Source organism: Polypterus senegalus, chromosome 12 (genome assembly GCF_016835505.1).
Source record: "Polypterus senegalus isolate Bchr_013 chromosome 12, ASM1683550v1, whole genome shotgun sequence".
NCBI lineage: Eukaryota > Metazoa > Chordata > Cladistia > Polypteriformes > Polypteridae > Polypterus > Polypterus senegalus.
Genome location: NC_053165.1, coordinates 90,487,316 through 90,514,280, shown reverse-complemented (window position 1 = coordinate 90,514,280; position 26,965 = coordinate 90,487,316). Strand labels below are relative to the sequence as shown.

At 38.9% G+C, this 26,965-nt stretch overlaps 1 protein-coding gene and 1 long non-coding RNA gene across 2 annotated transcripts in view; one reads left to right on the top strand and one right to left on the bottom strand.

Annotated features, from left to right (window-relative positions):
- The window catches only part of LOC120541346, a 51,923-nt gene that overhangs the window by 20,539 nt on the left and 4,419 nt on the right, over nt 1-26,965 (bottom strand). The window contains exons 2-3 of the long non-coding RNA XR_005635989.1: nt 10,594-10,653; nt 6,972-7,155 (exon numbers count right to left, since the gene is read on the bottom strand). This is a non-coding gene — a long non-coding RNA (uncharacterized LOC120541346). The remainder of the gene's footprint in view (nt 1-6,971; nt 7,156-10,593; nt 10,654-26,965) is intronic.
- Nucleotides 23,152-26,965, top strand: part of notch3 (notch receptor 3) — a 92,214-nt gene continuing 88,400 nt past the window's right edge. Inside the window, exon 1 of the mRNA XM_039772880.1 lies at nt 23,152-23,457. Within this exon, the coding sequence (XP_039628814.1) occupies nt 23,397-23,457 (61 nt within the window). The 5' untranslated portion in view covers nt 23,152-23,396. The remainder of the gene's footprint in view (nt 23,458-26,965) is intronic.

Sequence of the window (26,965 nt, the reverse complement as noted above, 5' to 3'; positions counted from 1 at the left end):
ACCCCCATGACCCTATAGTTAGGATATAGCGGGTTGGATAATGGATGGATGGATGGATAGATTTAGTTAACTCATCTTTATACAGACACATTTAGAAGTACATATCTTGTACTTGAATTAAACATTTCATTTGCAGTCAGATGCGGTATGAATTAAAGAAGCATGCTTTTTAAGTTATGGATGAGAAGGCCATTTTCAAGAGTAAACAGTGAAGAGAGACAGACTACAAGTAAAACAGACATAATTTAAAGCTCGAGATTCTTTGACACGACAGATTAGCTTTAAGCAGCTCTTTCCAGAAAAGAAAGGAAGAAACAGCAAAAAGAAAAGCATGTGATTTGAATATATTTAATTTTAACACCACATAACATTCTAGCCGACTTAATCCATTTCATTTATTATGGCAGTCCGGAGCCTATGACTCCATACTGTAAACTGAATTAGTATAAGGTTTACAGTAAGGGTTTGTATCTACACCCCAGATTTTTTAGTGATACTTAACATCCTATTGTCATCCTGTAACAACCACCATCTTAGCTATCTTCCCTTTTCTTCCCAAATTAAGCTATCTGGATAGAGCTATAATTGTGCCAATAATGTGTAGCTGGAGAGCACTCTTAATAATTTCCAGTCATCATTAATGTGGACCTGACCAGGACGTAGGTATTTTTGATGATGATGTACACTTTTGCTGGTGGTGTAAATTGTGGCGAAGTGGCCAGGCAATTTGTCTCAAAACTACAAAGTTTCTGGTTCAAATACTTCCTCCAAGTAACCACACAACTATGACCAAGTCAATTGATGTGCTGGTGCTCCAGTTGTTAATGGATAAACAGTTATGCTATATATCTCTACTAGTAAAGTGAGGTTGTCCTTAACATTTTGAAGTTTACTTTACGTTGCCTATGTAGGGTTTATTTTCAAAAAAGCTTGGCTATTAGTATAATTATCAGAAACAGTATGCACTCAGCATAAAACAAAAACATGGTATATTTGCATTGTCCCTTTGAGCCCCCTCGTTAGTGTTGGGCGTTCAAACAAATACACTTCTACATCACAGAACAGACTGTAGAAAGAGGCCTTCATTTTTAGCCATCCTTCATTCAAGAATGCATGGAGGTGGTGATGAGAATGAAGAGGACAGGTATACAAAAATATAAAATATTAAAAAAAAGTCAAGAGATCTCCTTAAACCATTTTCAGCATTCACAAGGAACAATCAAAAACAATTGGTTGGTACAGGAGGAAAAAAAAAGATTTCTGATTTTTTACAAATAGAGAAGCAGAGCATACAGGAGTACATACATATAAAATCACAAAACTTTATCCCATAATATTCCAGGTACTTAATGGATTTGTCACCTTGGTATGGACACCGGAGAATCCTCTGGAGGACACTTGCACCCTGCTTTGAATTAAGGGGATTAACACAGGAAATTTCCATTTGCCGGGCTCCTTTTCTTCTTTATGATCTGGACCATGAAGTGATCACGTCTATGGCTTTCGGAATCGCTGATAGGACATGCGCCTTCTGGTGACCACCTATCCCTGAGATCAGGTGCTGGAAAGGATTAGCTTCAAGTAAGAGAGGTGAGACTTGTTTATATCTTGAATAAAGTGTTGAGGTTGGCTTAGGGAGGGACATCTTAGATTCACCTGAGGTTAGCCCAATAATAACTCCCTAGGCCCTCTGTCAGCTATTAAGGTTTGAAATGCCTTAACAGTTTAGCCCACAGTAAGCTTATAATTTCTTTTAGATACTTGAGACTTTCAGACTGACTGGGTGGGTCATCCTGTTCATTCAGTGATTACACTTTCTATAAAAATGGCAAAGGGACAGCCTTTATTTGCAAGCAAGACAGCAAAAAAGAATGGCAAATGCCAAACCTATTCTCTTATAATCTGCTAATGCACGGGCTCATATTTACAGATAAAGGCAGTCAAGTGGAAAGACACATGAGCAGTTATAACAAATGACAAAGAGTGACAGCCCTCTGCATTTGTGTTTTAGAATAAAGAATTACAAAAAAAAAAAAAAAACACACTCTGAAATACAAGAGACATTCCCTTTGTATTACAGTGCTAGTAAAGTCATCCATGTAGACACCTCAGTCACCAGCTCCAGACGTCCTGTTGACAGATGTGTCTGTGTGTGCGTGAGTGCATGTGTGCGCTGGGGTGTGAGTTGCCTGGGGCTGGAATTGGACTGTAATTCATAATATTAAGTTTGGCAGTAGCATCATAAATTGTGCAACATACTGTGTGAACGCAGAATTAGGAAGATGACTGTAGCAGAACAAGCACACGTCTGATGTTCCACTCAGGAGATGTTCCTGCTTTTTGCTCTGTGTTGTCAGACTATGTTGACTGGACTGTTACCTGCAAGAGATGCTAAAGAAGATGTATGGATGAATGAGTGGAGCAAACACCACTCCACCTTGTGGTATAGTGCCATGAACTGAAGGCTCACACAACTGCCCTCCTCCAGGCATTACATAGGTTTTGCATTACTGGCTGTAATGACATGGACAGACAGAAAGACAGGCACTTCTGTGTTCATCTATTTTCTGAAACAGCATCACATAAAGCATTTGGTGCAAAGAAGTAATTAATTTTGGATGTCAGACTAGTGCATTGTAGGATGTAACACTCTAAAAAGCAATGAAATTAATTTACAGTTCACAACATATTTGCATGGGCATCTTTGTCACATAGAAGTAAATAGACATTTCTGGAAAGGACAACATGGAGAACATATATATTACATTCACAAAGTGTCCAGGCCAAGTATTCAAAACCAGCAGTCTGTATTCATACTTTACATGCACAAACCGCTGCTGACAATGGATGGATGGATAGATAGATAGATAGATAGATAGATAGATAGATAGATAGATAGATAGATAGATAGATAGATAGAGTCACGCATGCATGGTGGAGAAGGAAGTGCTTGCATTAACCTTTTCCTCTTCACCACCAAGAAGATGCCCAGTGAGAGAATTTGTGTCCACCCATTTCAATCTCCAGACTTTGAAGGCTGTAACAAGAACATGGCCAGTTCTGAACCAACTGCACTCTAGGGTGGAGCTCCTCAAAATCTAACAAAGACTACCAGAGAAATGATTTACTATGCCTTGTCATTTTGCTCTTTTACTTATAGTGGCACACATAGCAGACCCTTTTCTTTCTCTTTTATGGCTATATTAAATGAGGATGACTGGATTGGTGCCATATTCAACCATGAGAGATAGATAGATAGATAGATAGATAGATAGATAGATAGATAGATAGATAGATAGATAGATAGATAGATAGATAGATAGATAGATAGATAGATAGATAGATTTGCTATATGCAATGTGGAACCAATGAAGGAACCATTAAGGGGTAAAAATAGCTTTTTGTAAAGTAAGTGTTTCAAATGCAATACACATTAAAAAGAAATATTGAGCATTTGTCTTAGAAATAGTATGAAGAGATTAATGCAATAGGTGGGGAAAGAGATAAAATGCCTTAGGTGGTGACCAAGTGACTGTCATGTGCTGAGGAAGACTTGGCAGTTGTCACGTATACAGTTTTCCAGTAAAGAATAAGAGCTGAACTGACGAGATATTTAAGGACAAGAATGTAGTAGAAATGAGACTTTTACTTGGGTCTCTTTTATTTGGGTAAGCTATGTAACCAATCAAAGTTTTTTCAGGCCAGAGAACCAATCAGAGTAAGCATTAACTCAGCACTGTTATGCAAATTCAGTTATCTATAAGAATGACTCTCTGTCTTTGTTCTGTGGCCATTCACTGACAACCTCTGCCCAAGGCACCACTCCTTAGTAGATTGCTCCCTCTTCATGATGATAAATTAAATTAAAATGAACAAGTTTCCTACTACCTGGCTCCTGACTCAAAAAGGCTCTAGTTGAGGACAAAATTTCTTTCTTTTAATATACAGTATTTAAAATGTATTTCTTCCACAATAGATAGATAGATAGATAGATAGATAGATAGATAGATAGATAGATAGATAGATAGATAGATAGATAGATAGATAGATAGATAGATATGAACTATATTAGATAGATAGATAGATAGATAGATAGATAGATAGATAGATAGATAGATATGAACTATATTAGATAGATAGATAGATAGATAGATAGATAGATAGATAGATAGATAGATAGATAGATAGATAGATAGATAGATAGATAGATAGATAGATAGATAGATATGAACTATATTAGATAGATAGATAGATAGATAGATAGATAGATAGATAGATAGATAGATAGATAGATAGATAGATAGATAGATACTTTATTATTCCCAAAGGAAACTGCAGGGATACATTAGCAGACAAAAAAGACACAAATACACATATAACAAGAATGATAATAATCTTAAGTATGCTAACAAAGTACACATACAAACATAACAAGAACTATCCACAAGTAAATTAAAAAGTGTAGGTATTTACTAAGTGTAAAGTAATCAGAATTGCACATACTTATCAGTTACAACTTCATTGTACAGGATGTCAGTCATTGGCGCAGTATATTGCACTCAGCGTCATTGTCTGTTAAGATATCTGCAAGATCAGCTCAGTACCATTCAGCACACAAGCAATAAGACCAGCTCGGCCTGAGTGGTGACTCATGATAGCCCCTGATGATGATGGTGCTCATTTGGAGTAACACAGCCAGCTGTCTCAGTCTGTTGCTAAAGGACGAGGAGGTTGGTAGCATGAGCTGATGGTGCGTTGTCACATCCACCACACAATGAACCACCTGGATTGGGACCCAAGTGCAGCGGGTGACACCTCAGCACCACACTGGAACAATGTGAGGGTTTTTTTTAATGGTGGTTTCAGTGCCAATCAGCTGAATCTTTAAAAAGGCTCAAAGAATTATAAAACAGAATTATAAAGATGGGGTTCAAATAGGACTGTATAAGTATGTGAATGCAAAATTTTATATATACTGTATATACAGTAGAAGATCAAACTAACACGGAAAATACAATTAAGCTCACTGTATTCCCCTATTAACTTGATAAATCAATCAATTAAACTTAGTAGACGTGTCAAACCAAGCGCCATCAAAACGTGCCAGACAAAGCAAAACAGAATATACCACAAACTATCACAAATGCAACAAACTTTGTATGTTAATGTTTTGCTACTGATAATTTAAATTATACACTTCCTGTTATTGATACTGAAAATGAATAATGTAATATGAGTAACAACCTTAAACCGAGAGAGAAATTCCAAATACAAATCTTTTATTCTGCAATGCTGTTGTTACATCATTGGACTTTTAACATGAGGAAAGTTTAAACGAGTAATTTTTGTATATGGAGCCATCTTTCAACAAAAAAGGCACAAAAGTGCCAATTAAAGAAGGCAAAGGTTACAAAAGACAGAGTGACGTATCAATCCTGTAGTGTGTTTGACATGAGAGGCCTGTCCTTTTGTTCTACTTGTTGAATATGAATGCCTCTGCAGAAGGGTGGAGAGTTACTTTTGTCTGCATCCCCACCCTAGCTCTCGAGAGCCACCCTGGAGCTCTCCTCTATGCAGATGGAGTTTTCTTCCCAGCTCACGCACTGTCAGGACATCTCACGTATTGCTGAGCAGTATGTGTCAAGACTGCCCAGGGCAAACTAATCTCTGGGCCCATTCATGACAAGTTTCAGAGAGTTCTTCTTGTCGGGAAGGTGTAGGAAAGGCCGTTTATGACTGACAGATCTTATCGGGGACATTCTCCATTTGTTAGCTGTGATTTCACTTGAGCTAATCAAAATTCAACAACAGGGAGAGCCAGGAAAGCCTGAGTTGCAATTGAAGGTTCTCTAGCAAGATTAGCGGCAAAAAAAAAAAAAAAAGCAGTGAACTGGATCTGCAGAAAATGGAGAGATGAATGAATAGATGAATGGACAGAAATTGATTACATTATTTATTTTATGTCTCTGTTGATGGAATTATATCCCAAAATCCAATTAACATAGCATAGCTTAACATACGGTAAGAACAATATTCAAAAACCTGCTTAATCTAAATCACATCATGGAGGGCCACAACATATCCCAGGAGCACTGGGTGCCCACCTAAAATCAAATGGGGCCAATTTAGAATCACCAGTTAACACCACATGCTACTCTTTTGCTCCCATAATCAAATCATTGACATCCATTCATCTGTCCATCCAGGGCAGGATCATGAAGAAGCCAGAGCCTATGTGAAAATTACTGTTAGAACATTAGAACAATCTAGATGAGAACAGGCCCAACAAAGCTCTCCAGTCCTATCTTCTTAATTCTTCCAAAATAAGTTCAGTTTTGAAGGTCCCTAAAGTTGTCCTGTGTACCACGCTACTTGGTTGCTTATTCCATGTGTCTGTGCTAATCTGTTTCAAGAAAAGATTTCTAATGTTTCCGTGAAATTTGCTCTTAACAAGTTTCCAGCCGTGTCCAGATGTTCTTGATGAAATCATTTTACAGTCACAGTGTTGATCCACTGGACTAACTTTCTTTGTAATTTTAAACATTTTAAACATGTCTCCTCTTATGCACCTTTTGATTAAACTGAAAAAGCTCTGCTCTTTTAATCTTTCTTCATAACTCATCCTCTGTAGTCCTGGATTCAGCTTAGTCGCTATTCTAGTGCTGCTATGTCGTTTTTGTAGCCTGCAGACCCAAACTGCACCCAGGACTCCAGATGAGGCCTCACCAGTGCGTTATAAAGCTTCAGCATAACCTCCTTGGACTTGTACCCCACACATCAGGGTGCTATATAACCTAACATTGCGTTAGCCTTCTTAACGGTTAGTGAAGTTGTAATAATAACAATGTTATTACCATTAACAGCACAATGATCAAAGGCTAACAGTAATAATACATTTCTATGACTTTTTCAAATTCATTTCATTCTACATTTGAATATTGATTAATATAGCAGCAATAAATTTTACTCACCTATATGTCCATTAATTATCCCAGTCAATGAATACAGTTCAAGTTAATGAGAACCAACCCCTTTTTTCCATTGCAGAGTCACAGGGAAGTGATGGCTACCAATGCAGCATATGACACAAGGCAGGATAAAACGGTAGGCCAATAATGGGCCTAAGCACACTTTTAGTCTGAAAGTCCTGTTTGACTTGGGAATTTGAGATAAAGAAACAAAAAAAAACAGAAGTCTTTTATTACTATGAAGAAGGAAAATCCAAAAATTACATAGAATATTACTACAAAACAGTGTCACGGGAAGCCAGGGCTACTACGCACAGAGATGGGCATCACGCAGGAACCTACCCTGGATGGGGTGCCAGACCATAGGTACATTTATAGCTGCCATTTAATCTAATATTTATAACCTCTGAAAATTACAGAACCTAAAGAAAAAAAAATGTACAGGTACTAGGATAATGTACAAACTCCATACAAACAGAGCTATCCACAGCACCAAAGAAAGAAACCACTTAGGCAAGGGAAGAACATGCAGTCTCCACATGGACAACGATTGAACGTGGGATTTCAACCCAGAACACTGGAGCTCTGATGCCCCAATATTATTATCATTACTGTATAGCTATTGGCAGTGCAGTGACACCATGGTTTTTACATTTTCAAGAGACCGCACGCTAACACAGTCACCATCTTTTAGTTTTACAACTCAAAGATATGAAAATTAGGTGAATTAGAAAATGGGACTGAGTGATTGTGTGCATTTGAAGGATTAGCCTCCTATCTAGGGTTTGGGTCTCCCTTAACAGTCTGAGTAGGCCCCATTACGATTTTAATTATACCAGTAATGGCGCACTGCACAACAGTGTGCAGTGAATGCACTTGACTTAACCATTCATAGTTTTCATTCTCTTTCTCTGTACGGTTAGCATTTGTTTGCTTAGAGATCGATGTGCTTCCTTCTTCCTGAGGAGCTCTTCTTCTCTCCACCCTAGCGGCCCGCTTCTTCTCTTCTTCCGTCGGCATCTTTTCTCATTAAAACTGATTAAGTCAGTGTTTGTGTTGCAATTACTTAATTTTTCACTTAAGCTGGCCTTCAATCTGCCTGAAGAATGATTTAAGATATGAAGAGATAGGGGAAATGACAGTGAAGGTGGTAGGGAATGAGAATGGCGCCCGTACACATGCACCACACTGCTGGCCACTGCCGAGAGTTGATTCTACATCCATCTATCCATCCATTATCCAACCCGTTATATCCTAACTACAGGGTCACAGGGGCTGCTGGAGCCAATTCTAGCCAACACAGGGCACAAAGCAGGAGCCAATCCTGGGCAGGGTGCCAACCCACCGCAGGACACACACAAACACACCCACACACCAAGCACACACTAGGGCCAATTTAGAATCGCCAATCCACCTAACCTACATGTCTTTCGATTGTGGAAGGAAACCCACGCAGACACGGGGAGAACATGCAAACTCCACGCAGAGAGGACCCAGGAAGCGAACCCGGGTCTCCTAACTGCGAGGCAGCAGCGCTACCACTGCACCACCGTGCTGCCCTAGTGATTCTACAATAAAATAAAAATAAAAAGAGGAATAACCTTGGAGGTCAATCATCATCACGAAAGTGGATAGTAGACGTCACGTAGTATCCATCCATCCATTATCCAACCTGCTATATCCTAACACAGGGGGGTCTACTGGAGCCAATCCCAGCCAGCACAGGGCGCAAGGCAGGAAACAAACCCCGGGCAGGGCGCCAGCCCACCGCAGTGATTCGACAATAAAATAAAATAAAAATAAAAAGAGGAATGACCTTGGAGGTCAATCATCACCCCGAAAGCGGATAGTAGACGTCACGTAGTATATGTGTACCAAATTTCAGGTCACTAGGTCAAATGGTTTGTGAGCTACAAGTGAATTAATATCCTGGACAGACAAACAGACAATATATAAAGACATGGGTATGTATAAAGTGAACTAAGGAATGCATTATTGTAACTAATCATAATAACAGTAGTTGTAAGTTACACTGCTTCTCTAAATGTAAATAATTGCCTCCATTTAACATTCTTACCTGCATTAATAATAATAATTACCAGTACAGTGCTAGCATTAATGCTTCTGATGAAAAGTAACAGTAGATGCATGACATTTGCATGTGACTGTTTAACTTCACTGTGAAGTAATTTTTTTGTTATTCCATCTGTAAAAATAACACGGGATAATAATCCCTCAACAAAAAAATGAAGTGCACAACTGTGGATTTTAAATTTAATAAGTAAACAATAATAGAGATTATTTAACCAATTCAAGAAAAATAGACTTTTAACAGCTTTAAACCAATCTTTGCAGCTGGAAAGACTTCATTCAGTCCATGGTCCTCTTTTTGGGCAGGTCAGTTTAATATGCCCTATCATCTCATTCCATTGTTCCTTAAGGCAAATGGAGTGCCAGCACAAAACCAGGATTCTGCAATTTGCTTCTGACTCCCACTGCACTGCCCTCCACATAAAGAAGAGCTTCATGTCTTCCACTCTGAATATGCTCCAGGTTGATTTCTACCAGTGTTACATATCAAGTGCATCTTGTTGGCAAATTTCCAGAACTGTGAATATCTTTATACCAAGTTGGTCTTTTTTTTTCTTCATTTCTTGGGAACCTTACAGTCTGCTACGGATTATTTTATGAAAAGGAAAAGGTTTAGTTTATAACGATTATTGCTCTTTCTTGTCTGTTAGGTGATGATGAAATGTAAAGATGTCAAAGCAAATACGACTATTCAGAACTTAATTTCCATGTGTTTTGTGATGATTTTCAGACAAAGCCTTGTAACAGAAATATGGACTCCTTTACATGTCCTACTCCTGCATTCACAGCTCTTTAAATATTATTTATGTGTAAAAGCAAATTAATTTAAGCTCTGGAACAGATTTGGTGTCTCTTTTGTTCTGTCCTAATATTCTGGTGGATGACCGTGACAACTTAATAATGCAGAGGTCTGTTTCAATTAGAAATAGTCACTTCTTTAATTGCAATTGAATGAATCAATTATAATTAAACTATTAAACGACTGTGTTATGAATAAGTTTGCATGCCTAGAAATAATTGCAGTGTGATCCTATGTATTGTGGTTTGGATTCCATGGAAATAAAATGAACACATTTTAAGAAAAGGATAAATATAAAATAATAATAATAATAATAATGGGCGGCACTGTGGCACAGTGGGTAGCGCTGCTGCCTGGCAGTTAGGAGACTTGCGTTCGCTTCCCGGGTCCTCCCTGCTTTTGCCCCAGTTTGCATTTTCTCTCCATGTCTTTGTGGGTTTCCTCCGGGTGCTCCGGTTTCCTCCCACAGTCCACAGACATGCAGGTTAGGTGTATTGGCGATCCTAAATTGTCCCTAGTGTGTGCTTGCTGTGTGTGTGTGTGCCCTGCAGTGGGCTGGCGCCCTGCCCGAGGTTTGGTCCTGCCTTGCACCCTGTGCTGGCTGGGATTGGCTCCAGCAGAGCCCCCATGACCCTGTGTTAGGATACAGCGGGTTGGATGATGGATGGATGATAAAAATAATAAAAATAAAATGCCAAGGACTCTGCCTAAAGTTGGAATGGCGGTGACACTTACCAGGTCGAAGCTCTACTTTTTGTTGAGGCTCACAGTCACTCATCCAAGCAGAAGGCCAACCTGGAAAAACAAGAAAAGCATGTTTATTTGATATGGAGCCTTATTATAGTGGAAATGATCCCAAGATGCTTTACAAATATAGAGGTATAGTAGAATTGTTTACATTTATTTATTACAAACGGAGCACAGGCTACTTGAGTAACTTTCAATGGGCAACATGGTGAGTTGGAGGTAGGGTTTAATATGAGGGATGTTCAAAAAATTTCTGCACTTTAATATTTCTGTTGGAAACGGTGAAGGCGGGATAGTAGTACTTGGCCATTAAAAAGTTGGTACAACGCTGGGAAAATTGCATTGCAAATGAAGGTCACTATGTAGAAAAGTGATGTCATTTGTTTTTTGAAATTCTTAATAAAGAGATAAAAAAAAAAGTGTGGTAACTTTTTGAACATCCCTCGTACATCACACCCTCACAGACATAGCAGGCTCAAACTGGTCTTGGTGGGTGAAGCCAATTCTTGTTGCATCATGTGAAAGGCAGGAAGTAACCCTGGATGGGGCATCAGTCCATTTCAGGATCAACCCAGACACACCTTCAGAGGGGTCCAATTATAGAAAGCTGTAATAGAAAGAGAAACAATATAAAAGGAGACAGGATTCAAGCGCAGGCTTCTGGAGCTATGAGGCAATAGTGCTAACCACTGTGTCACTGTGCTGCATGAATTGAAATCTCTATGGACAAAACTGTGCAACTCTCAAAACATCAAGTCAAACAAAGCTGGATGAATGTCTTTATTGTTCCCACTTTTGTTTGTAAAAGAGATTTACTTTGTTTTAAACCCCGTAAGTATTTCAAATATATGAAATACTTACAGGAGCTGCTTCATATCACAGGCACTTCAACCCAGTATGCATAGATAATGTCACTGGATAAATAAAACAGGCAGCGGGACACGCAGTTCTTGTGTCAACGTTTTTAAGGAGCGAGGGAATTTCTGGAGGTTGCAATAGGTTGATGTTAGAAAAAGTAAGCTAGCATAGCAAAAGGAGAGCCACTACAGTAAGATTAGGATAAGGACAGATTGTAGGGATACTGAAGCTTTGGTTTTTTTTATTTTTGGTGGGCCTAACACAAGCTGTGGCTGTAAGGGAAGTAAATAAAAGTTCCCCACAGCTTACCTGCAAAAATTCAGTGAAATGCATCCTTCATTCAAGTACATGTCATATATATATATATATATATATATATATATATATATATATATATATATATATATATATATATATATATATATATATATATATATATATATATATATATATATATATATATATATACAGATACAGTTATATGCAGTGTATATAATATTGTGGCAGACAACCTGGGACCTTGCCCCACCGGGACGCCTAGAAAAGGGAAGTCCTGGAAGAGGGGCAATATCTTCCCTGGGGTGTAAGAGGGCAGTCCCCCTGGATTGCGTTGGGGCCACAGATTTGGAGCTTGGAAGCTCAACCCTGTTGGTGGTCTGTGGCCACCGCCAGGGGGTGCCCTGGAGCTCTGGACTGCAGCACTTCTGCCACACCAGGAAGTGCTGCAGAAAGTTCATCAGGGTGCACCTGGAGCACATCCGGGTTCAACATAAAAGGGGCCGCCTCACTTCATTCGAGGAGTCAGAGTCGGGAGGCAGAGGACAGAGCTGCAGGAGAGGAGTGGAGACAGCAGAAGAAAAGAAAGAGATAAGGACTGAGTTTATTGGGCACAGTGCACTGTGTGTGTTGTACAGGAAAAGAAAACAAAATAAACGTGTGTTTTTGGGACTTTTGAGTCTCTGTGTCTGTCTGGGTCAGGCCGATCAGTCACAGTATCAAAAGCACCTGTCTAATATTGTGTTAGTCTTCCTTATGTCTCCAAAAAACCTGTGACCCATCGAGGTATGTACTCCATGGTCCTCATAAGGTGTCCTGTGGTAGCTGGCAGCAATACATTAGCAGCAGGTCCTGTAAGTGGTGAGTTGGGACCTCCATGGATCGAATGTGTTTCTCCAGCATATCCCACAGATGTTTGATCGGATTAAGGTCTAGGGAATTTGAAGGCCAAGTCAATACCTTGAACTCTTTGTCATGTTCCTCAAACCATTCTAGAACAATTTTGCAGTTTGGCAGGATTCTGAAACAGGTCAATGCTATCAGGGAATACCATTACTACAAAGGTCTGCAACAATTGTTAGGTAGGTGGTATGTGTCAAGGTAACATCCACATGAATTCGAAGACCCAAGTTTCCCAGAAGAATACTACCCGGAGCATCAAAAAGCTTGCATTCTTCCCATAGTGCATTAGGCTGCCATGTCGTTTCCAAGTAAACGATGCATATGCACACAAAGGACCAGATGACCTAAAAGAAAACCTGATTCATCAGACCAGGCCACCTTCTTCCATTGCTCCACAGTTCAGTTTTGACACCTACATGTCCACTGTAGGTGGGTTTAATGGTGGACGTGGGTCAGCATGGACACTCTGACTAGTCCACAGCTATGCAACCCCATACACATCAAGCTGTGATGCACTGTGTGTTCTGACTCCATTCTCTCATGGCTAACATTAGGTCTTTTAGCAGTTTGTGTTACAGTAGCTCTGCTATGGAATCAGACCAGAAAGGCTAGGCTTCACTCCCCACACACATCAATGTAAGTTAACGGCAGACACAGAGCTCACAAGCTTATGGATTCTAAAAGTGAGTTTACTGCAATTAAAATTCAAAGGACTAAAGAAATCAAAGCAGAAATGTATAGTGTGTGTTTGTTTTCTCCATGCCCCGTTGTGTGTTCAGCATTACAGTCCCTTTCTTTCATAGAGTTGGCTTCGTTGGGCTTCTACTGCAAAGCCCATCATTGTTTACTTTTAGGTTTTTGGTACACTGATGGTCGTGATGTACAAGCCTCAACTAATTTATTTGCATTGTTAAGCGGAAAGAAGAACAGAATCAGAGCAGATGATGTGACAGTTGAGCATTTCCAATTACACATTGTGCCTCTGAATGATGTGTGCGCCTCTCTAGAACAATGCAACAAGTCAAAGCTGATTACACTAAAGACTTGGGCATTATATGGGAACTGTAGGGGCAAATGTGTTTAACGCAGATAGGAATAAGTTGTACTTTAATGTACTTTTCATTAATACAAGGCCTTCGGTAAAGAAAGAAAGAAAGAAAGATTAATCTGACACGTTTTAGTACTATTTACCTTACAAATGTTGCCTAAACCATCAAAACATGTTGGATGATTTTTCCTAAAACAAATCACAATGTTTTTAAGGAAAAAGCAGCACAAATAAAAAGTATTTGTGTTTATGTGTTCTTTATACTTAATTTTGCTATAAAATATATGCTGGTCTAATAAATGCAAAGGAATTTTTTTTATAAATAAAGAGCAAAATGTATTCTCTCATGGAACAGGCTGCCACAGTCTTTTATAGCTTCATAATTTATTTGTGTGGTGTACCTAAAACTTTAAAAAAGCATACATTATGCCCCACAATGTAGTTATCCTTTTCAGTAGATGATGCTATGTAATTATAGACTTTGACTGAAATGTACTCATTTATTTATCAATTTACCAAACCCACTTATACCATTAAAGACTCATAGAGAGCAATAGTTTTCTTCAGATTCACATGCAAGCCATGAACCAGTTCTCAGCAGGACGTTAGTTTATCACAGATCACATTCACTCTGACATTTACCCAAACAGTACCAAATGTAGAGTCAACAATTAACATAACACACATTTTTGGGACCAGACAGGATAAGACCAAAACACATAGCCTTCATAGAGAAAGTGTCTGGGTACAGAATGTTAGACCTGCAAGGCAGCAGCAATTCTAATCACGGTGCCACCGTTTGCCTACAATGCACTTTTCAAATCACTCTATACATATAAAATCCAACATCTGTCTGTCTGTCTGTATTGTGTGTTCGCTTTTCATGAGAGATCTACTTAACAGATTTAGATCTGTTTTTTTTTCTATAATTTGCTTGAACATTCCGGTTGATTTTGCGACTTCTCTAATTACGATAGGTATCATATTTCACTTGTGGTACCAATTTATTTGTGGAAATCTGAGAGACACGCAGTGGGCAGGGCCCTCCTCACTCATGCGCCAGCCTCGGGGCGTTCCTTACCTCCACTTAGCTAGCAAACAAGATAACTACTTAACAGATTTAGATTGGACCTTTTGCTATAATTTGCTTGAACATACCGGTTGATTTTGTGACCTCTCTCACCGCGCTAAGAATCATAGTTCACTTGCAGGAGCGATATATTCGCACTAATCTGAGACAGAGGCTGCGGGCCAAGGGGAGGAGGAAGCATAATGTCAGGAGTGGGGTGCCCGGCAGGGCCGTCCTCACTGTCCTGTTTCACTACTACTCTGGTGGAGCCGCGGGGGATAGCTAGTTTAAAATATAAAGAAAAAAACTGTAAAGAAATTATTTTCTATGGTTTGTATTTAAAATAGTACATACTCATATATAAAGGGCATTACCATTATTAAAAATCCTTGTCAGATTTTTAATAGGCTAAATACTACTATAATTCATTTGCGTTATCATTAACTTGATGTCAGGATTTGATATGATGACAGCTTACAGCTAGCTTTTAATACGCGGAATGATTAACTAATATTAATATAATTTTAAAATTAAGAGTAGACATGTTAAAAACATAGAAATTAAAGTAAGCCATTCTCTTTAAAAACAAAGAACAAAGCAACAAAATGATCTAGTTTTAAACCAAAGTGGTTATGTGAATTTAGACATACAGTGCTTCTTGATGTTAGAGGTTCTCAGTGAGAGATGTCAGCTGCAGGACGACACACGCTATAGGCCTCATCAAGACAGGACTGACTACAGTTTTAAACTATACAATTTATTATACCTTTGTTGAAATTTTCAAGCTAATTTTGCATTACTTAGTTCGGTAATATTTTTGTGCAACTTAGCTTCACTGGAACGTGAGCCTATCCCAAAAGGCAGTCCATCCCAGGACAAAATGACACACCAGCCATCAGACCTTTTCAATTCACTAATCAACCTAACATGCATGTCTAAGGAATGCAAATGAAAACCAGACTAGCTGAATAAAAATGCAGACACACGGAAAACATCGTCAGCTCCATACAAACTCAAAGTGGGCTAGGCAGCCAGAAAAGAGGCTTACGTATCCTATGGAATGCAAGCATTGCTCTACTCCTGAAATGACAACAGCAATGTGTGCTAGAAGACATGAAGCCATAAAGCATCAGTGCTAACCACAACAACACCGTGCCAACCATGCTTTATTTCATTATTATGTGTGTAAAAAATAAATTTTAAATTCTGTTTCAAAGTTGTTCAAGACCTTGCATTATAAGGCAAGATTAGCCCATCTGAGGTGTGAATTTAGAAAATGTAATTAGCAGTTAAAAGATATTAAACAATTTCTGTGTGTTTTTAGACCATTTTTAAATCACATTTCACGTGTCTAAACATTTGTTTCTTCATATATATTCAATAGTCTGTGTAAACCTACTAATATATAATGAAGTCCAGCCATATTGTAACAATATAAATGTTACCAGGAATAGACTCGAGGGAGGTGCTGACTTCCATGTTGATTCCAATACATCCCCTAGTTGTTGTGGATCTCAGCACTGAATAGCGCATTCCATTTCATGTTATAAATCTTCGATTTGATTGCTATCTTATAACTAGGGTGGTCATTATATTGTGGTTTTATCCCTAGAACAATTCCAGGATCTCCTTAGCCTTCAGAAAGGGAGCATTACCTACCGAATATGCAAATTCACAAATAGGTTTGCATCCTGGCATGAACAAATACAGTACACTTGCCTTAAAATGATACTTACACATCCAATTGAATTCAAGCATTGCTCTGCTCCTAAAATGACCCCAATGTGTAATAGGAAAACATAGCCTAAAGCATCAAACTACTACCAACAGACTGTATCCTTAACATGCAGCATAATGGACACGTTGACCCTTTACGACTTCTCTGTATTTTGTTCTTACCTTAAGAGTAAATCAGTCAAAAATGGGATTCACCAAATCATTCATTCACTCATACATTATTGCATTCATTGTTACGGGGGTCCCAGTAGAAACTGTACCTGTAGGCATGATACGCTAGTGCAGTACAGACGGCATACCCTAACATGCCATGGTGGAGGATGCTTTTGCAATGGGAACATTGTCTATGATGTATTTTACAAGGAATGCATGTTACCTGAAAAACAGATTTTTTTTATACCAAGACTAAAACTTGCCCAGAAAAACCACACGCAAGAGGCAGAGGACAAAACAACTGACCATAAGAGAAAAATAGAGAAAAAAATATCACTTAGCTTAGTTTTTAATACTGGTTTAAATAACAAACAAGCAGCATATCACTTTCATAACAGTCAGAGTAAAAGTCTTTAATACAACAAGAGCTGAGCCTGAGTTTTCTTTCTTGTTGTTCTGCTTTTTCCGGGTGGCTTGGTTCCAAAAAAGGGTCCAAAGGCTGCATGGCCTAATGTCTTCCAACAAGACTGTAATCAGATGTTAAGCTATGAAAACAAATAGATAACAGAAGAAGGGTATGGTACCTGCTCCCAGTTTATCAATTTATACAGATATCATTTACAACATTTGCTCAATAGACAGCACAATTCCACATCTGCCCCCTTCTTTTTGCTCCTTTACTATGGTACGAGAAATATTCTTTCCTAGTTTCTCTCTGGATGTTTACATTTCAAAATTACTTTGTTCTTACAGTGTCCTATGAGGTGAGACACAAAAATAACCGGATTGGTAAAAAAAAAAAATATATATATTGATCAATTACAGCATTCTAAACATCGTCACCTTCTATATCCTTCCCCTCCCGATTTCTACACCACTCCATACATATCTCCCATTGATTGAAACAGTGCTGGAAGTCTTCTTGCTTGAGGCTCATCAACAGGCTTTTTGTCTTCACTTCATCCATTGACGAAAAATGTGTTTCCTTCAGATCACTTTTGATTTTTGAGAACAAGTAAAAATCACAGGGAGCTAAATTGGGCGAATAGGGAGGATGATCGAGGACAGAAAATTCGCAAGAAATTGGATGTTGATTCATTGTTCGATTTTTTCATCCAACATTATCGTTGCAACTCGTGCAGCAATTGTTGTGCAAATACTGACTGGGTTCTTCAGAGGATATTACTGTACTTAGCCGGTTGGCGGTTTGAAAGGGTATGTAGGAGGGGATATAGTTCTATGATTTACGTCCGGTCGACCTCCAAACGGTTTTCCAGGAAAGCCCCAAGCCCAGTCCAGTTATTTTTGTGTCTCACCTCATATATATAGTAATGACTTTGGAATATGGCCATGTTGTCCTTTTAAAGACGAGAACTGTTAAAAGGTTAGTCACTATCTTACAGTTTGTTAGGTTGTAGCAGTTAGTTCCAGAGTGGAAGGAGTAGGACCCAGGTGTATACCTAGTCTCAGGCCTCAGAGACCCAGGTTTACAGAATGTTTAGGTATAATGGCTTCTGAGGCTACCAGAAGGATTTGTGTCATTGTGATTCTGAGATTTTTTTAGATCAAACTTTATACCAGAAATAATTCCCAGGTTAATCAAAAATGATTTCCAGAAGGACTTTAAACTGCCCTCATAAGAAGTGAACTCTTTGATTCTGAAGTGAGGAGATAATCTGGGGCTGGGGCTCACTTGCAGGAGAGAGAAAAGGCAGATTAGCTACAAACCGAGAGGGAGTGAGGGAAAAACAGGTGTTTTCTGCAACTGTAGCGTAAAACTCCATCTCATCGGGTAGACAGAGGAAAACACTTATGGACGAAGGCCCAAAGAGGCTACGGTGTTTGCTATTTTGACTGTTTACTTTGCATTTATTTTTTGAATTGTACATCCTCCAGTCAGAATCTGTATTTAGTTATGGGGTTGCTCAATCTGTGGTTAGAGGGTGGGGACAACATTTCCTGTAATAAAAAGGAGAAATTAAATTTTCTTTTTGAGAGCCCATAGGCTGCATAATCCAACCAACTATGTTGATTCTCATACAGATCTGTATATAAATATTCATCAGTTTACAGAACTGCAGTTAGGTTAGCTGATATTACAACATTTCTATGACGTGTGCATACTCCCCTGGTAGTGTCTTATCTAGACAGACAGACAGACAGATAGAGTAGCTCAAAACAAATACAAACAATATAACAAACGGCAAACCCCCAAATTCACAGAAGAATGTCTTGCTCGAATAAGAAGCGAACATTCTGGCATTTGATAATAGGCGTCAAATTGGGAATAAGACGTAGTCAGATCTGCCCAGCTGTGCCACATATTTACATTTAAAGACAGGCATTACCATTTAGATAGAGCTGGTCCAGCTTGTTGTGTCCACAAATGGAACATGCAAAAAGATGTTTGTTCCTTCCAAAGTTCATCTGTGGTCATTCTTTGAAACCAGTAATACCAGAGTTAACAATCTGGTTGTCCTTTTTTACAAAAAACGAATGGCTGAACTGTTAGCAAACACCTTACTATGCCAGTTCTACACTTTAGTCATTTGAAAGTAAAGTTTGCTTAAGTTCATGAGTAAATGCTACACCATTGTTTATTTCATTAACTGACTTAAACAAAAATAATTGATAGGATTTTATGACATTTTTCATGATTAAATAAAATTTACACTAGATTATTCTACTTATTTTCCAAACCTGGTTTTTCCAGGATAGAAATGTGGGTCACTAGAGTTATCCCAGACCCAACAAACACAAGAAAGGAAAATATGCTGCTAAAATTGTCACTCCACTGAGGATTTCCATGTTATAAATAATAGTTTAAAGATATTTATTAATTTCACGGTGCTATAAGTTAAAGGGGTTCAGATACTGATCCCAGACACTGCCCGTGTTGTGTTTTCTACCTATATGTATATGTGTTTTGATTGGGATCGTTCATTTTTCCATCCACATCACATAATACTGTATGTACATTGCAAGTTGAAATCTACTTTGTATGTGTGACTACGTGGGTATGTGTCCAGAACTGCAGAATGCAACTGGGTGGCACTCCATCTTACATTACAACTTTGTAATAGAATAAGAAGGTTGTGAAAATTTCAATTAAAAAATTGCAATATATGAGACAGGTAAGCATCTATGACAGAAACACTGGTGTAACAAAACTGCAGTTGTACCAAATAAAGGGTTAAGATGCCCACTTGGCTCTTTCATTATCTCCCCTTCCTTCAGTGAATCCATAAGAAAGACTTAACAAGGCATATTTTATTAATTTTAGGGCAAGATGTGCACAACTGATACTTTTTTAAACAGCTGCTCGTGAAATCTCTCTAATCCCTTCACAATCAACTCCATCGAAGTTTAGGGGGCTCTATTTTGCCACATATTTTCATGCTTCGTAATTATGGCCTCATACCCAGTTATATCTTACATGATTGATTGCACTGGAGAAACGCAAACATTCAACGCTACAGTTCACTACGTGTGATAACCTCAGAAAGAGGAACACATAAACGTGTATTTACTTAATCTAATACTCCTCTTTTCATCTCTAGTCTGTGATTCCTTTTAAAAGGGGTAATTTTGCTTTTAAATTTTACTTTTTTATGTATTTTATTTACAAGATGCTTTTATCAAAGCTAACTTACAAATCACAAGTGCATGAGAACATGAAACTCACACAAGCGACTACTAAAGCATGTATCAGCTGTTTATAAGTAAATTTCCCTAGCCATATAACATGTTAAGCATAGTAAAACACAAGGAAAAAAGCATTAGATAAAAGATCTTACACTAGTAAATCATAATTATGTAGTTAATGATCTCCTGTGCTGTTGAAACATAGACGAAAACCTTTACAATTAAGGGAAGACAACCTGAGCAGCTCTTTTTACAAGGTTTATTCTAGCCTAGGTTAAACTTTGACTGTCACATTGTGAACTTTAAAATGCTGCTTTAAAATACTGTGTACATTCTCATACCTGTTTAATCCAACTTAGGGTTACAGGAATCTGCAGGTGGCCATAGGACAGGAGACAAACTTGGACAGGATGCCAGTTTGCCAAAGGCCATACGCAAACACTCACTTACACTTGGGCCAGTTTTAGATTTTACGCGAACACTCACACTCACTTACACTTGGGCCAGTTTTGGATTTAAGTATTAACCTAACATCCCTGGGGTCCATGGGAGGAAAAACCCACATGCACACAGAGAGAACGTGCAAAATCAACACAGACAATGACAACACACAGAACTCTAAACCAAGACTCCGGATCTATGAGACAGCAATGTTAACCACTGGGCCATGGTTCTGCCCAATGCTGCTTATTAAGCATAAAATATAAACAGAATAAATCAAGCCATTTTGCTTTAAAGCATGTACATACATGTTTTCTGGTTAAAATGACGTTAACAGTATGAGGGCATGATTGAAATTGTCACAAATGTGAGAAAATTGCTATATAATAGATAAATGCCACAAATACATGTATAACAGGCATATTATGTGATAATAGGCGGCAGTTTTATGTTGTTTCACCGTGGATGAGTGACAGCAAAGTTACAGGACTGGCACCCTATGTGGGTTAGGGGCCTGCAATCAAAACTACTGGGATAGGCATTTAGGACCCCGTAATGTACAGTAATATATTCTATAACCATAATATGGACTAGGTAAGTATGAAAATTGACAGATAATCTAATCTAATATAGGGTGGCACAGTGGAAGCAGAGTTGCCGTTCATCAAGAAGACCAGAGTTAGCATCTCTGGTACTCCCTGCATGGAGTTTGCATGTTTTCCCTGTGTCCGTTTGGATTCCTCTGGATGCTCTGGTTTCCTCCCACAGTCCAAAGACATGCATGTCTGGGTGAATTGGCCTGTGGGTGTTCACCCTGCAATGGACTGGTACCCTGTCCAGGGATTGCTCCTACCTTGAGCCCTATGCTTGCTGGGATAGACTCCTGCTTCCTCATGACTCTACCCTGGAATAGTAGGTTAAGAAAGCAGATGAATGGATATTGATAAGGTAAAGCAGTGATGAGTGCTTTTGCCTCAAAGCCTCGGCACCCTCAGTTTGAATCTCACACCATGATATTGTCTCTTTATAGCTTGCATAGCCGAGTTTTCCTCTGACATCACAGATTTTAAATCAGGGTTTTGCTTGAGCAGGCCATGGGGTAGAGTAGGGCCTTGCCCAAAGCTGGTTCTTGTGCCCAAAGCTGCTGAAATAACCTGAAGCAAACCCAATACAGTACATGTTGCTGTTCTGAACTGGATTCTGTGCATATGAAAATGTTATGGTATAATATGCATCCATCCATTTACCAAATCCACATTTTTCATTATGTAACTGAGCCTAAACTAGTAGTATCAAGTACAAGGCAGAATCCTGTACAGGACACCAGTATATTGCAATGCACATTTGCAAATAGACATACTGGACTAATTTAGAATCACTGTTATACAGTTTTGGGATGTAGTTAGAAATTGAATTATATAGACAATATCTATATAGATGCTAGTGCATAGTGCAAAGGCCGTAAAATTACTTTTAATCATTGCTTAGCAGCAGTACAGATGATTCTTAATATTCAGGCAAATTTCCCAACATGCTTGTTGGTGCAATCAGGTGTTGATAGTTGAACAATCTCTAGGTTTGCCTACCTGACCCTTAGGCAATAAATAAGTTAGTGATTGCATGTTGCTATATATCATCATTTTTTGCACTGTCAGTTTGCCCCATGTTAAAATCTGTTTATTCACAAAAATTGTGCTCATTTTTTATATAAGCTCCAGTTAAACCTGACATGATACTGACACGCAGCAACATCTGTCTCACATATTTGCATTTGTTATCATACAACCTGCAGTGTTACAAAAGCACTGATGCATAAAGTGTGTGCTTAGGACAAACTTGGTCAAGAGAAAAAGGGAAGTCTCGAGGCGTTCTGTTTCTTTTTGTCGCTGTAAACCAGCTTATATGTGGCTAATGCCTAAACTGGTTACCAGTTAAAATCACTGGGGAAACAATTTGTTGATTTTCCATTGAAATAGTCTGTGAATTGCCCATCTCGGTCTTTGCCTCATTTGTTACTGCTTGGGTCTTTTGAAATTCCGCTCTGGTCTCTGGGGACGGGATTAATTGTTCCTCTGGCTCCGGACTCCCAAAGAAAAAAAAAAGTTTGCCAAAAGAAACAAAGAGGGAGGCTCTTTAAGATGAAAGTAGTCCTTGTCTTTTTCCCATCCCTTGTTGAGAAGCGCGCAGAAGAAACGACAAACTACTGACATAAACCAAAACTGTTATCGCAAGGTTATGAACAGCAGAAGTAGGGATGGGTGTTTATGAGCGTACGAGTTTTTAAAATAAAGCACACGGGCGCTTTCTTAAAGTGTCGCTATTCTAGTGGCGGAAGGATCTCTAAGTGCTGCGTGGAGGCGGAGCGATACGCCAATTGCGCTCAACCCAAAGCGCCGTAGAAGAAAAAGTTTTGAAAGTTCCTACAGACAAGTTTCAGGAGAAGCTGAGGACTGAGGAGTTTCGCGAAAGGGGATACATACAGCACAGGGCGGAGGAGAGCTCGGACTGTTTCACTTAGATAATCGATCTAACGATAATCGCCCTTTTACCTTTGTTAATTTTGTACCACTTGAACCCTTGGATTTTTTTCTATTTTCGTGCATTTTAATGGATGTATAATACTTTGCGTAGCGGTAAGACGTATTCTACCCACTTAAAGGAATGGGGAATTACAAAGTGTGGATATTCCTATGGGTCCTGCTCTTTTCTGTCGGCTGCGAAGGTAAGCAATGCTGCTTCTTACTTGCAGATATTTCGTTTGCATGCATTTAGTGGATCTACTGTAATTGTAAAAATTTGAACGAAATGTTGGTTTTAGTAAAGTGTTCCACTTCGGCTTTGAAGTGCTCGCTTTCCCCGGCAGTGAATAAAGATTCGCTTTGCTCCAGCATTGGATGTAGCATGTGTGTGACATATACAGAAACTGAGATTTATCTGCCTACTTTTAACGTGCGGGATTTCCGTGGAGAACGATCGCTAGAAATTTTGTCACGTGGAGAGGCGCTCTTCTAGGGGCAATTGTTGAATTGTACAGCTCGATTCACGCGTGGAATGAGTACGGAACCTCTTTATCAAGGTTGCTGTTATTTATTTGTAAAGTGCAGTTAAATCGTCAGGATATGTGTTTGTAAGCCTACCGGTGAGCTTTCTTACTGGATATTTTAATGTACGTGGTGCTACAAGAGACCGAGGAGATCTCAATCTGACAGCAATAGTAGTGGATAGTGATGGTTTCGTGGTCACGGTGTTGGTAGTAGAGTGGGGTGAGGAGGAAGAAGGGGCGGGGGAATTGTAGGGGGTGGATTTAGATGGGTGTTGGATGCGCAAAGAGCGAAAGCAGCACCGTGAGAAAATAATTAGCCGAGTAGCGCCCGGGCACTTTGTTTCAGATGAGGACAGCGGGTGCAATTCAAAGCACAGCAAATCCTAAACGTGTCTCACTGCTGCTGCTAACTTGTTTCATTAAAGCCAATTTGTAATTGCAAGATAATCCACCTTGTTGCACTTGTATAAAGTTCCTAACATACTCGATATAAAATGACTGTGTTCGGCGTGCTGTCCAGCGCTTGTTCCTTCCTTGCACCTGTTGCTGTCGAAAAAGGGCACTTGAAAAGTTGGCGAAACAGTGGATTCCCGTGTTTAACAATACTAACTCCCACGTAGTTATAAACCGGTGAATATCCAGTCTCGTTTCATTTCGGATACTTGAATCTGGATACTTGAATTAGGAAATAGTATTTCCTAATCTTTCAGAGAGAAAAAAAAAGTTACCCTGCGTAGTCAAGCAAATTGCCATGATGTTCGAACGGTGCCAGCCTTGGCACTGGTACAGCTCATTGTTTAAAAAAAAATCTCAGCGTAGTAAATTGCATTTAAGGTGCTTCGCCTTGGAAGGCATATATTAACGAAGGAATGCCCGACCCACCCCCCTGCAACTTTTCCCTTTTCAAGAGCTAAGTTATACATTAGCACCAGGGAGCACAATCTGTGTCTTTGTTTTCCATTCCCAGTGCGCGCGGTGATGCTTGATGATTTAGAGCTTTGTTACAACTACTTGTGGGTCGCATTTCGGAAGATGTTCTGGAATTCGTATCTGATCCAAGGCTTTGGTTGCAGTATTAATTAAACATCTCGCAAGTGAAGCGAGGGATAGCAATTTAAAAAAAAATCAAGCATAACGATTACTGTAAATTCAATTTCGATACGTTTCGTTTAATATGTAAGACAAGCCGCAGGTGCACAGTCTTATCGGATACAGGCAAGCATATAGGCGGTCTTTGCGCAAATAAAGAAGGCAGCGTACAACTGTGAACTACAACTATGTGCGTTATGCCTGACAAATTATGTGACGCTGTTGAAAATAATTGTTCTGAAATGAAACTTTACTAGGCTGCAGGGTTCCTCGTAGCGCCAATTAATTATGGGAAGGGATCGTTACATATGAACATGGATTCTTAGGACTTTGAAATGGCTCCTAATATGTGGAGAAAACAGAAATCTTTAATATGGGTTACCTGCGGGGACAGTAACAGATAACGCAGTCTTAAGTTCAGGTTTTCTTTAGGTGTGGAGCAAGTACCATTTTAAAATCAGGAACGCTGTGTTATTCCGCAGATCTGTTATCAGCTAATTATGCTTTTTTTATGGAACCTGCAACATTTTTCAACAAGTAAAGGTTCTTTCTGCAACCTTTATGTGGATGCATCTTTGGGAAACCAAAAAAGGTTCTCCTATGGCATTGCTCTGAAGAACCAATCTGGTACCTTTTATTTGTAAGAGTGTATAATAGTCTACTAATATAATTTGAAAATCTATGTAATACTCTGCCATAAGGATGTTTCATTGGAATACACTAATATACAGTATCAGCAGTTTCATATTATATTATTTTAAATATATATATATATATATATATATATATATATATATATACTTAATGACGTTTCCAGTTTAGCAAGCAAATGTGCAGTCTCCATGAGACGTGAAATTAAAGTATTTGTTTCAGTTTTCCTCCTCCTTAAGGCTGTCTGTATGTACTACACTGTACTGTACAGCCAAATGCAGAGTTGATTGAGGGAAGTAGCAACCATTTATTGTTCATAGTGGAGGACTAGAAGGGGAAGTAAAAAGAAACGTGACGTGCCATCTATCATTTCTTTCCTCGGGCTGGACCGCATAAAATATCTGTACAACTATTTGCAACTTTTTATAGGGGAGGGAATTGAAGAGGGGAAGATGCAAACTGCAGTAAGCGCAATTTCCTTCCTCAAAACATGTTTGCACATGCAGCATGTGCTTGTAATGGGAATGAAAATCAGTGTAAATGAATTGTAAATGTATACCATTATGTGACAGTATACAGTGTTATGAGTGTATATAAAACATCCATCCATTTAGGTAAGGCGTGCAGTGTTTAAAAAAAGTAGACTTGACAGTATGTTGACAGATTATGGGGAAGAGCATCCTACTTAAGGATGTAGCAGTACTGAAGGATCTAACTAGTTTCTATTAAGTGTCAAAATGCATGGCTAATCTCTAAACTGAAAACAATATCAAATTAACATTTACACAGCATGCAACCCCAGTCCTCCACAAACCCCATATCTGTATCCCACTTATTCAAGCCTTAAATGATTGTGCAGGTATTGTTTGCAAGTGTGGTGTAGTAGTTAAAGCTTTTTTAAGGGTTCATATCCCGTTACTCGCACAGTGTGACTATGAACAACTCGCTTCACCGGCCTTTGCTCCATGTGGAAATACAACAAGAAATATAACCAATGTTGTAAGCCACCTTGGATAAAAGCGTCAGCCGAATAAGCAAAACTAAGTGCCCCACTTTCGATTAGCACCCTTTCCATGGTTAGTTTCTACATGGAAGTTTTAGGCAAAGGTGAGAATCTCAAATTAATGTGTAAAAAGTTTTCCCAGCATGAGAATTTTTTTTTTTTTCGAGTTCTTGTGGTCCTTTCTTCTCCTGGTTTATTTTTATTTCTCAACTTTTTTTTTTTTTTAAACCTTTGGGAGTGGTGTTTGCACTGCGCAGAGTAAGCAAACATTTAATCACACTACTTTATCTGGACCAGATCAATCAGGACTTGTGTGAATAGAATCAACATATAAGGTTGACATGTTATCTCCTAACTCCGGATGACTGGAAACTCAGCAATTTACTCTTAGAATCTGAGATCTGTAAGAGCTCCAGCATGAGCCTAACATCATTCCTACAGATT